At 41.8% G+C, this 13,187-nt stretch overlaps 1 protein-coding gene across 7 annotated transcripts in view; it reads right to left on the bottom strand.

Annotated features, from left to right (window-relative positions):
- NFATC1 (nuclear factor of activated T cells 1) overlaps window positions 1-13,187 on the bottom strand; it is a 119,892-nt gene that overhangs the window by 91,326 nt on the left and 15,379 nt on the right. For all 7 annotated transcript variants that reach the window (XM_038173989.2, XM_027451199.3, XM_038173987.2 and 4 more), the window contains exon 3: window positions 8,198-8,357. In XM_038173989.2, coding sequence (XP_038029917.2) covers window positions 8,198-8,357 — 160 coding nt within the window. The remainder of the gene's footprint in view (window positions 1-8,197; window positions 8,358-13,187) is intronic.

Below are 13,187 nucleotides of genomic sequence, written 5' to 3'. Positions count from 1 at the left end.
AACACTGGTGTAGAGCTTCTAAATTGTAACCAAAACTGCAGTCAACTGAGTCAAGTAGTAACTGTGGTTTATGCCCAGACCAGTGCCTGAGGTATCTGCTGAACCTCCCTATAAAATCATTTTAAACCCAGTCCTCAACCTCTTACCCATTCACATTTGTATTTTCTTAAAAGCAGCCAAATTAACTAAGTTTAGTAACTCCTAAGCATATGCTTGAATTAAGTACACTATGCTTAGTGTGGGACACTTATCAGGAGTGCCCCAATACTGCTTTGAATATTTTTGTTTGTTTGGTAATTTGAGGCAATTAAAAGATCTACCCATGTTGTATTCTTCCTTAGAAAAGCAGGTACCTACTTGTAGCACTACTGATAACCTCTTCTGGCTAACCAGATATGTTTGCAGCTCCTTCTCAGACTCTGGTAAATTAGGACAGAGCATATGACGCTCATATGAATATGAACTATGAATATGAATATGAATGAGAATATGAAGCTCAGAGAAGTCTTTCCTAATTTTGTAACTCTTATCACATCTATGTGCTCACCCTGACACATGCATTTTGAGTGGAAGGGTGCCTACTACCACAAATATACTAGGGAAAATTTAAAAAAAAAAAAAAAAAAGGAAAACAACAAAAAACACCAATTGTCCTTGTGAGAGAGTAATCACTATGCAGATGCAGGGACCATTTGTTAACATGAATAGCTCAGGCATTTGAATAATGTTCCCAAAAGACAAAGATCTATTAGAGCATGAATTAAGCAATGGCTAATTTTGTTTTTATATTATAACCATATTTGAAGCCTTCAAATGCACCAAAACCCTCAAGAATTTCACTGGCTGCTATTTTTCTCTTCTTGTATAATTTAAGCTGAACCATTTCTTTCTAATACTTTTTTTAAAGGAAATATTAAAAAGAACAGATCACAATAGAGGTTCCTGTCTTTAGCACATCTCAGCACAAAGAAAGGAACTGGGAACACGTAGCTCTGCAAGGGAACTTGCAGGAGTTTCACCAGCAGTATGACAAATGCCTTAGCCCAGCTGCTGCAGCTTGTGCAGGTACTTTCCTAGTGTACTGCTGCAAAGAAATTGCTTATGTCAACCACTGATTATATTCACTTTTTTTTTTTTGTTTCCATCTTCATTGAACACTACCCACCGACAGACACTACCAGGTGACAAAACACTTGCACTTCATTTCCTTAGGTAGAAAATAACAGGGAGGGGTAGGGGGCAGATTTATTTATTTATTTATATATTTTACATTTTGCTTTAGACCAGAACGCTTTAGAGAAATGGAGATGGCAACTTCTAGAAAGAAAATTCAGAGACAGAGCATGAGACCTGAATGAGGCGTCAGAAAATAAAGACTACTATTTTAATGCTCCCATTTTCCTTGGCTTTACAAAGACTTCTATCACATTCTTTCTAGACGTTCAGGGGGTACGTACATCTCATCACCAAAACCAGCCAAACAAGGGAAGCAGATAGGATGGTTCTGTGATGGTTCTGTGTGGAAACAAAAATAACTCCTCTGCCTCCTTGCTAAGTCTAACCGTGATGGAAAATACCCACTCAGCTGTGTAAACGAGGTACCACAAAAGAACAACGGTATGGTTTGCATTTTATCAGTTGCTGCCAGAGGACAGCTAGACAACAGCCCATGGAGCAAGAGCAATGCCACCAAACTCCTTGTCACAGAGGATGAGGCAGAAAGCAAACTGGGAGAGGCCAAGAATGAAGAAAGCTGGGAGATGATACCCTCCTCCTTCCAGAGGGAATGGTCAGTGAGGCTGAAATGAAGGCAAACCTAGGAAGCTGTGCTGAATCCTAATGGCTGGAAAGACTGATTAAATACCTTGTCGTCCTAACAGACGGGACATGTTCTGCAGTGTCAGTCAGGCTGAGTGTGGACGAGGTATTGTTTTTAAAGGAGTGCAGAGTGCATCCCCTTGAGTGCTGGCTGGTGGAAGTTTGGAAGTTTAGTTTTTCACTTGGAAAGGGCTGTTGCTCCAAACAGCAGAGGCCTATCCCCAAGACCACTCATAAATCAGAGCTGAAGTTGCATTTTCAGGGTCATGAAATCCTCACTGGCTGACAGAAACACACTTCCCAGAGTGGCTCCTGTCTGGACTTGGCCCTTCCTAGACAGCCATATAGACTACCTATATGGCTGCACTTGTGGAGTTACTCTGTGGGACCAACTTTATATGAAACACTGAAGAAGAGTAACTCCCTCCTTCCCAAAATAAGATCTTCTAATGATGAAATGCCATGATAAAAAACTTCAAATGGGCTTTCTTCCATTCATTGGATTTATAGAAGTAATAGCAGCCTTAAAACATCTGTCAAATCATTCTACTTTTTGGTTTTGATAATCTGTCTGCTAGTTTGAGGTTAGTTTTAACTATACATATCCAAGAAGTGAGAAAGTCGTTCAGTTTAGATTTATTCTTAAGAAGTACTGGCTGTCTAAAATAAGGCTATAAAAGGTAGGCTCCCTGTCTGGTTCGTTGTATGGTTACATGGGTTTGTGCTATTAATTGCAACCTGGCTAACAGGTGTTTGCTAGTGTCTTTATATTCTCACCGTACAAAAGCCTTTTATTTCCATCTGGATAAAAGGGTGATGCTGTCTTCTAGAAAGAAGCTAAAAAAAGCACAGAGAGGAAGTCCACTGTGGCACGGTAAATTGAATCATTGCTTACTAACATGAACATGGTCTCTTTTCTGCTCTGACAGATCAAGAGTGGTAAGGGGAAAATGATTAACATTACTTTTTCCACATCTAGTCCTCTTGGTCAGGTGTCAGACATCCATGAGCTGGACACACCACTTCTTCCTCAGGCTCCCTTGACTCACCCAGCACAAGTGGCAACCCTGTCTTTTATACCAAACTCACAGGACTCAGGGTTCCCTACCAAGAAAACTATTTGCACACACACTCCAGGTATAGGAGACCTCCCGTACTATGTGCTTAAAAATTAACCACAAGCTTGCTCTCGCTGCACACTGTCACAGCACTGCTGTGAAGGACTTGCCCTGCTCTGCCTGGAAGAGCCTTTCTCTCAGGTTCCTCATCCTTCCATCTCCTTCCTGTCATCAGCTGTGAACACCTCTTTCCAGTCTTTTCCTTTAGCTCTGAATTTCTCTCTTCTCCCCATATTGCTGTTTAAACTGTGAAGCTCTATTACCTCATGTTGTCAATTATTTGTGAAGCAGTGTGCATGAGAAGTGCTATGTGAGACTGTGAAGTCCAACCCTAACATCTCCATTTGAATGCTTTTGCATTCTGGACTGACTGCTGCCCCCTGAACTTACAATGGTTTGATATTCCCTAAGGGGTTCAAAAAAGGTATTCACAGCTCTTGAGTCCTGAAGCTGAAAGGATTTAGGTACTAGTGGTGGCCAGTGCCTGGACCCTGACTACTTCAGCTCAGTATCCAAAAGCAACAAAACCAACTGACTCAAGGGAAACAAACAATAACGTATTCCATGTGTTAGTGGGGTGCACAAATAGGACTGAGCCATGTTGGTGCCTAATCATGGTGATGCGGAGATGTACAGAAATAACAAGTGAGCAATTGCTTCTGATAAGAGTTGAAGACCTGTTAGATATCTGTGGATATAAAAATCCCAATGTATGCCTCAGGGCCTTTGAAAAATGCACCCAAAGCACCTAACTGAGATATTCTTGAGAAATGAAACAATCCAGCTATTTTGTACAGGTCTCCTGGCACAGACTGTGTAAATCAGCAGGAAAATCTTTTGTTTTGCCTATAAAATCAGGGAGCTCAGGCTTTTCATCTGTTCACAAGCTCAGATCAAATTCTTTATTGGAGCACAGAAGACATACATACACAGCCTATACCATCTCATTGCAAAGCATGTGATGCAGTGAAAGGCAAGATGGCATTCGCTGTATCTTCAATTTTATCTTTTTCAAGAAGAACACAAATCTGGGCCAATGCTGGTTTACCTAGATAACAAAAAACAAACAAACAAACACAAAACCAAACAAAAATCCTTATTTTCTTCCCTTTTTCTAACTGATTTATCTACCTCATGTTGAGACTGATCTTGGAGAAAATTCCTGGCATATTTTATGTCAAAAAAAATTAAATCATAATCATGACTTTTGAATATGCTTACTTGACTATTCTGTGCAAGTGAGTATTTTCTTTCACCCTTTAGTCCAGTCTTCTATGGGAGTAATTCATATGCTTTAATTAAACATGCTTGAGTACTTGGATTTTATCTCACAGATACACCACGCCCTGCCTGTAAAATTCCATCTCAAGCAGCCAAAGTACTTGACTTATTCCAAAGATAAGTTATTAATTAGGATAACTATAGACCCTATATTTATAATCTGGTGCCATCACTCCCCTGAGATCCCAAACTTTTACCTGCAGATCACTTACCTGCAGCTGAAACAGCCATCTTTGGCTGGAGCATAACCCCTACCTTATGCAACCACTCATAGCCATTTTTAAAATGAACATCATGAGAAACATTGAAATGAAGGACACTTTTAGGATGTTCTGAATGTAAACCCCTTGACTTAAGTTCACCCCACTTAAAGTACAACTCTAGCTGTTTAACTTTTCTCTTTGTGGGTTTCCTGTATTACCCATTCATTGCATCCCACTCTATTCAGAGCAATCCTCATCCCAACCATGTATTCTTGCACATGCCCCGGTGCCAGCACAATGCTACCAGGCCTGATTTCACTCCCCAGCATGGTCTGAGCCCCAGGCGTCTGCCTCACCTGGCACTGCATGCAGTTTCCTGATGCTTATGGCCAGCTGGGGCACCAGCTCAGCTCTGACTCAGAGGGGAGAGTACCCCAGTCTGAAATCATCAGAGGCAATTATAACCAGCAAAATACTTCCATGAGCCAGTGAATAAAAGCCAGTGCCAGCCGTGAGCTCACCAGCACCGCTCCCCAGCACCTCTTGTTTGCCAATGCTCTGCAGCATTTTTAGCTCCCTAGGTGTGCCGGCTCACCATACTCTCAAAACATTTAGCAATCAAGAACAGAGATATCTCAGGGTTGCCACAGCTGCCAAACATCCACAAAAGCAAGGGAGAAACATGTGAGAGGCGTATATTGTGTTACAGGACTCATCGAAAACCCTTGTGAGCAACTTTACACAGAAGGAAGGGTGCAGCCATTCCGCAAAAGGATATTCAAAGGAAATCCCGCTGGCTTGAAACAGGCTGGGAGGCAGCCCACAGGTGTCCCCAGTGAGCAAGCCCCCCAGCAGCTGACGGACAGATGGTAAGAAGCAAGTGTCACCTCCCTGCAGCAGGTTGGGGCAAGACCATGCTGCCTTGGCTAGCCATAAAAAAGTCATACGCCTGGAGGAGCCACTAGAGCCAAGTTAAAAACTGGTTTCCAACCCCAGACTTAATGTCCAAGAGATGCCCACCCTCCTACACTGCTGATAACCTCATCCTTGCCTCAGACACCTTCTACTCCCGGACTCTTCCACCTCCTTCAGGAAGAGACAGAGTAGCAAGGGAGCTACTGCCTGGAAAACACGCCCCAGCTGCAGAGAAAGCAACCTCCTGACAATCGGCGTGTAGTTTTTGCTGGGGAACCATGCCACGAGCAGCAGATGCTTTTTAGATTTTCTCTTTCTCTGTCTCAGCATGCCCCAGAGATATTTGGAGGTATGAGTGTGAGAAAATCTTCTGTCTGGAAAGCAGGATCCAAGGGTGGGGGGGCTTCAAATGGAGAAGGCAGAAAAACACCTCTTCTGCATTTTGCTTGTGTTGAAAGAAAGGGGGAAGACCTTTGAAAAAGGCAGAATTTAAGCAAGCTCCCCACAGAGCATCAACAGAGAGAAAGACCTGACTGGCTGCAAGGGTAGGAGGGAGAAGTAACACAAATGGATAGTGCAAGAGGTCAGAGCAGTTTTATGAAGGGTTTCACTGAGTCAACACAATGGAAAACACTGGAAAATACTCGAGGAAAAAGTTTGATCTAAAATCTCACACCTGAAGGTACTGCTTGTGCTTACACAAGGGTATGAACTTGGAGGTTTGGGATCCTTTTTGTATGATTGAGTCAACCCCTTGACCCGAACACCTGCAACACCTGGAAATACATTGATTCAAAGCTGCTTTTCACAGCTTTTGTCAGCTGCAGAGTTATCAGAAGTTACTCCCTAGATTACCTCGTCCTTTATTTATTTTATATATGTATTTATTTTATATTAATAATTATAGTATTTTTATATATTTATATATTTTATATAAGTGTTTTCTTTTTTGACATTCATCCATCCAGCTCTGGTCTAAGTCAGAAGCTTTTAAGCAGTTCATCAAACAGATAATTCTGGCTGGGATGACAATACTAGTATGGACAAGTTTTTTCTGGCCCTCTTTTTTTGTTCTTTTTGGGTAAAAGTATGTTCAGGTCGTAGTAAATGTACAGGAAAATACACTAATTTTTATTAGACCGGTAGAGTTAATTGACATGGCTAGGACTGACTGCTTCCTCCCTTTCCTCTAATGCCCTTCTGCAGCTTCCTCTCCTTTCCTCTCTTCTGACAGTGTTTGTGTTTGTGGAAGCAGCACACTCACTCCCTACAGGCTGGGGCAGGGGATGACAGGGGAAACGTCTGGACACATTTAGTCCAATTAAATGTTGGCATCACATTCAGTCTTTCCAAAAAGCACGTAGGAAACTTTAAACGTCAGGCAGGCCACTGTGAATTGATGCCTCCCCGTTTATGTTTCCTTGCATCAAGCCACAAACAGAGTAGGTATTAATTGTCGTCAAGTGCACGGCCACAACCCCCTCTTTAATATCATTCATAAGTGTTCTGCTAAAACCTTCAGTCTTTCAGCAGATCGCTTCCGTAATCCCATGTCACTGATGAGTTTTGGCAGAGATAAAGAACGAACTCCATTTGCCGCTGACAACTCTCCCTCACTTTCCCTTTTTAGCTGTTGCAGCAGTACACAAAATCTGTAACGGCATTCCCTGCTGAATGTCGTTTCAAACTGGCATCATTCCTCTGAGCTACGTGTTTGCTAACAGGGTTTTAAGGCAAACAAACAAACGCACTCTGCACGTGTGGTCTGCACACTGCCTTGAGCCACCCAGCCTTTCAAAACACTGCTCTTCCTACAGAAAGGTTTGTGGCATGAACCCAAGTATCCCGACCACAGAGGCAGCTCGTGCCTCGCTCCCACGGATGGTGCCCTGACACCTGTGGGGTCTGCTGCAGGAGGGAAGTGGAAATACCTGGGGTCTGCTGCACAGAAGGTCACAGCCCAGGCAGAATGTGCTGACACTAACTTTGGGGTGAGGAAGAAGCCACCATCGAGGGACACGGACAGCTGTCTCTCTCCCGTTATTTAAAAAAAAAAAAAAAAAAAAAAAAAACACGCACAAAAAAAAAAAAAGCAAACAAAAACTAAATCTCATTCTTTCTGCTCCTAAGAAAAATCCTTTAAAAACGAGTGACGCTAGTCCTATGAATTAATTAAGGGTCAGTTTGCAGTGTTATTAAATTTTATGCCTTATATACAGAACTGAAGAGATTGTCGGAATTCATGAAACTACACTCAGACCTCAGATACTTTCCGAAGTGTGTAGAAGGGCTTAAAGAACTAAACAGAAAAAAAAAATCAAGAAGCCTCGCTTAGCACAGCATTCGCTGCAATATCCAAACCAGCGACATACTTCCACATTACCGCTATGGCTCTGCCCTCCAACATGTGTTCACAGCTTTGATTAGATCCAACCACAAGTTAAGGACTAAATGTACTGAGACATGTCCCCAGCTGATTTCAGTATAAACTGCATGTCTGGAATGCGACTTCACAGACAGGTCCATGGTCACGGCATTGCAGCTAAGCATTTCCTAAGCTGTACATTGATGCACGGACAAAGCAGATATGCATTTGTGCCGTATTCACATTGATAGAACTGCTGAGAGAGTAGTCAGGAGAAGGAAAAGAAGAGAACAAATGGGTGGGTTTGCCATATTTGTAATAAAGGCTTGGCCCACCAAGTTTAAAAAAAAAACTACTGCACAGGCATACTTGCATGCAGTAACCTTTGTGGACATGAAAAACCTCCCATCGCATTTCAGGTTTGGAGAATATATGGTGTTTACCACAGAGTGCCAAGACCAACAACCTGTGTGTACTTCCATTATACATTTTGGTACCTGCACAATCGGGTGGCCCCCAGCAGATGCCTTCACAGCCCCTCGGCTGCCTTCTGTCTCGTAATGAGCTCTGTGGTGGGACTTCGGCTGCACTTCAATACGCAGTTCATAAGGTCCCGAGTGAGATGGCAGCTGCCAATCAAGGGCAGGCAGGGATGGGCTATAATGGAAAGGAAAATATATTAAAAATTAACATCAAGTACACTATCACAAACCACAAGCATCCAGCACTATTACTTTAGAGACCGTGTTTCACAGTTCATCCTTCACCATCTTACATTTAAAATTTCATCAATATAGATAATGCCATGACATAAGTAATTTAGAAGGTAATGGTTATTTTATGAAGATTGAGTGTATTTGATGGCCCAGATGCTATCCAATTTGTAAACAAAATGGAAAAACGTTAAGATGCTGCTTACAAACATCTTAATATATTGATTCTTGAATCAAAAGGACAAAGGTAGGTGGAAAGATGCAGAGGAATTGCAGGGAGAGTATTTCTGTTGTGAAAGAGAATGCCAAACCAGCTCTGAAGAAGTCATATGTTTAATGAATCTAATGGATGTCAACAAATCCATTTCAGGTGTAAAGAACAAAAAACCACTTCCCAGCTTTCTTCCAAACACACAAACAAGTCACAGAGTCTCAAAGTGAAGCTGGTCTCTCCCTGGTTCACACAACATAAGAAAGCAAGATCTGAAGTCAGAACTTGGTTACAAATCCTACCAAGGATGACGCACAAGCCAGAAGAAAATCCAGCTCACTCTTCCGGCTCTGTATTGACTCAGCAATTACTGAACTATTAAGGACTCATTACTATCACAAAAGTAAGCAGGCCTGACAATGTGCAATGGTGGGGAAGTGCCATTCTTAGAAACCCACTTCCAGAGTAAAACCACACTTGAAAACACTGTCAGGAGAGCTTGTCTGTAAGAAAAGCCAAGCTGGTGCTCCAGGGAAAATAAAAAAGAAAAGAAAGGAACAAATATTTTTGAAACAGTGTTAGGCTTGATACAAATTTATTGACTTTAAAATTGGCGCAAAAAGCTTCATAATGAAAACACTAATTTTAAGCCCAGCATGTATTTATTCTTTTGGTAAATTTTCCCAACCAGGGTGCCCTTCAAAAGCCATTGCAAGTAGTTAATTGGCACAGCTGAAACTCTTCCATCAGTCTTCATCAGCCTGGAGAAGAGGATCATCATGCAAGACAGCTGTCCTCAGCCCCCCTGTTGCCCCTTGATGCAGGATGACCTCCACACAGGACTGTAGGGTGACCTCAGTGGTGAGTATGGCACTGCTGAGTTCCCCAGGCTGGATGGCGCTGCCAGCCATGGCAGGAGGCCCAGACATGACTGAGGGTAGGTGAGCAGGTTCAGGGGCTGCACAGCTCCTGGTGGAGGCTGAGTGGAGGCTGGCCATCCGGAATTTACTGCACTGGGTACATTTATTACAAGCACGTATTCAGCTGAAAGCTGAGCACTCCACACAGCACCACTCCAGTATGCTGGTGGTGGCTCCATGGGCATTACAGTGCTCATATCCCCCAAAGCATCCCCGCTACCTCCCACTGAGGGAGGGCCAGAGGCTTTAACCACTCGTACCCACCACTATAAGTAGCACCACAACCAAACAAAGGAAGCTAGAAAGTGCACGACTCTTCTCAGGCTGGGGTGTTATACCACATGCTTTCATTTAATTTTATTTTTAATGTTTATTCAGTACTTTATCACCAGTATATTTCACTTGAATCTGCTAGTGCACATGTGCATGCATGTACACTTATGGGACTTTACATGGCGTCAAGTTTCTCTACGTTATCCTTCCTTGCTGCCTATAAATTTGCCAGTTTGAGTGACTTGAGTGCCTATGGACAAGCACTGCTTGCACTACAGAAATTACCCATTTCTGTAACAAAATTTGAAGCCATGCTACAGACAGGGCACCTGACGATAAAAACACTGCACCAACACAGCTCCCTGGGTTTCTATAGCACATTTATACTTTTATAAATGGTGGCTGCTTAAACCCAGCTGATATGGACATTATTTCATAGCTAACACTTCCCATGGACTACATATGTACTACTGCAGCCTTTGGGGGCTACCAAATGGTATACTGAAGAGGAGGTATTAGCACCTCTTGCACACTCGTCAGCTATTAGACGCATACCAAAAGACCCAAGAGCAGCCTAAAAACTGTAGACAATTGGCTGTTGCATGAAGCCACTTTTCTTTGCCTAGTGCATTAGGTGCACATTCTTTAGTCTGAAAAATTCTAAAAAAAAAATAAAAAGGACAAAGTGTATTTGACTAATGATGAATGACAAAGCACAGCAAAAACAGCTGTGCCTCTTCTGGTGATGATCAGCACACATTTTTAAACAGATGTTTCTGTTTTTAAGTAAATTCTCACTTGATGAATCTTTTTTTTTTTTCTTTTTCCTGAGGACACAATATCTATCACATCATTAAAAAATTAATATTATATTAGAATGGACTACTCTAACTGGCAGCACATAGTCCACATAGTCCTTGAGTGAAGAGAGATTTTTTAAGATATATGGGACAAAGTAATAGTTTCATAACTAATTAGATTTCTTAAAAATAAAATAAACACTTTCAAATCAGCACCTGAAAATGTCAGTATAATAAAGGTGTAAAATTGATATTCTCAAATAAAACCTGAAAATAAAATACAGCTTGTTCTTAGTCTGCAATCTATAATCAAAATTCCAAAATACCACCTGCTCAATTATAAATCGACAATTAATGACAGTTTTCCTGATAAAGGAAGCAGAGTGATGCATGTAACGGTGTCATGGGTTGGGGCTGTCAGAGCTATTTCCTATGTTAGGTTATCTTCACCATGCACTTAATTTCCTGCAGCTAAACATGGTTAAAGGAAAAAGGCACCAAGCAAATAGCGTAGGGGTAAAAAAAAATCTGGTTGCTGCAAACAAATCTTATCAATTTGAAAACTACCCCAACTAGTGAGCATCATGTGGAGGGCAGATGAGCTGCTCCACTAGGAAGGGGAGGGAAGGAGAAGGAAAAGACCTTTGTACAGTCTTCATATCACATATACATTAGTTCATTTCCCTCAGACTGAATTTTCCACCAACTGCAAATCTGTCCCGCTCCTTTCTACACCATAATAAATTCCACTGTATTCATTCAAAATGCTATAATGAGGAATGGTTATTTCAAGGCAGGTTCACAAAAACTGGTGTTAGACTGCAGAAAACGCACTCAATGTAACTATGTCCTACATAAATCAGATTACAAAACAGATGAATAGTGATTTATTTTGCATACACCAGATACACAATATGATTAAATCAAAAACAGATTATCCAGTCTGGCTGACTTCTGCCTTTAGCAGAAAGATTTATCAAGTTACAGGGAAAAAAAAGAAAAGATATTAAGCAGCACACTGGAATACAGACAGGGAGGAAACAAAGCCAAAAAACTTCTATTAAACTTTGCAAAGGTGTTTAAGCCCCATTTTCATAAGATTATTATGCATTCAGGAATGAAATTGCCTTTCTCTGCATAAGCTACTAGATGCCAAGGGCCACTTGAAAAAGATTTGCAAACATTTTTGTCCTTAACTAGGCTGTTGTGCAAAAGGTGTCAGAACAACTGCTGGTCTCATACGGGGACAAACCGTTCTGCTTTGCCAACTATCACAGCGTGGAGTCATCTACCAAAGATAGCTGTGTGACAGTGGCAAAAGCTGCTGCCCCACAGAGCAGAGTGGTGTGTTTCAACACCTGAAGTAAAGCAAGTGGTTTAGGAGGAGTGTAGCTGAGCCTCCTCCACTAACCTTATTTTTACTAAGAGTGAGTGTTCCTTCAGAAACAAAAGCGTAAGCTTGAGAAACCACAGGGCTGCTGAGGCTTTTACCAGGCTGCTAAGCCTGCCCCTGCTCCAACCCTGCACCAAATACAAATATGGTTACAATTTATTACTTATTACACATCTCATGTGAAAGTGGATGCCTGTTGAAGATTCTAGGGTGTTTTTTAGAAGAGTAAGAAAACAACAAGGATCCCTGTAAGTCCACCCACTGGCTTGTGGTCTGAGAAGTGCATGTGCTTTGTATTTTACCTGTGAGTTAACACGGGTAGACATTTTTTTTTAATTTCCTATCTGACAATTGAGCAATCTGTCTGTGAACTGTTAACATACACGCCATGTCCCAACCCAGACTTGGCTGTGCTTCTCTGACATGTGGAGCAAGTAGCAACTCCACCAAGTTCATGCAGCACTTTGGAATCTCTCACGTTGAGATCTAAAAATGTGAGTTGTCATAATGCTTACAGATAATACTCAGCACAACAGTCCTGAAAGTTAACATTCAGAGATAGATTTACATAGGAAATTTTTCATTTGTCAACTTAGAGAAAGAACAAGAAACTACTGCTGCAGGAATGGCAGGAACAAGTGGCTTGCGTCACATCTCTGCTTGCTCTGAATTTAGTATCACACAGTGCTAAAATGAGCTTGTGAAGGAAGGCTATCAATAAGAAGCTTACAGGGGCATTTGAATAACTAAAAAGCAGTCAGAAGAAAGCGTGGGGATTTAAATCAAATAAACAAACAAACAAAACAGTTTACTGAGACAGGCTTCCTACCAGATCTCAGCCTCACAGTACAACAACCCAGCACAGGCAAAAGATTTTTAAGAGGTTTTTTGCTACACAGTGGCAAAACCAACTTGTTAAGTCTGTAAATACCCCCATGCAGCATGAATACAGCAAGAAAAAGGGTGGAGATGTGGACTCTTCCCTGTCCTCCTCCTCCGTCCCCCAATTAACAGCAGCTAGCCCCAAAGAGATGGTTACCAACACATAGCCACAAGTCCCCATTTTACCGGGTCTTGTTAAGACAGTTCAGCATTTGCTTTGTCTGAGGAACTTCCTCTGGTTTGCCATAAACAAAGAAGTTTGCCATGAATGCACAGTTCAGCAAATCTTGTGTTG

This window comes from Anas platyrhynchos, chromosome 2 (assembly GCF_047663525.1).
Source record: "Anas platyrhynchos isolate ZD024472 breed Pekin duck chromosome 2, IASCAAS_PekinDuck_T2T, whole genome shotgun sequence".
Taxonomy (NCBI): domain Eukaryota; kingdom Metazoa; phylum Chordata; class Aves; order Anseriformes; family Anatidae; genus Anas; species Anas platyrhynchos.
Note: the sequence above shows the minus strand (reverse complement) of the source record. Positions and strands in the feature narration are given on the sequence as shown.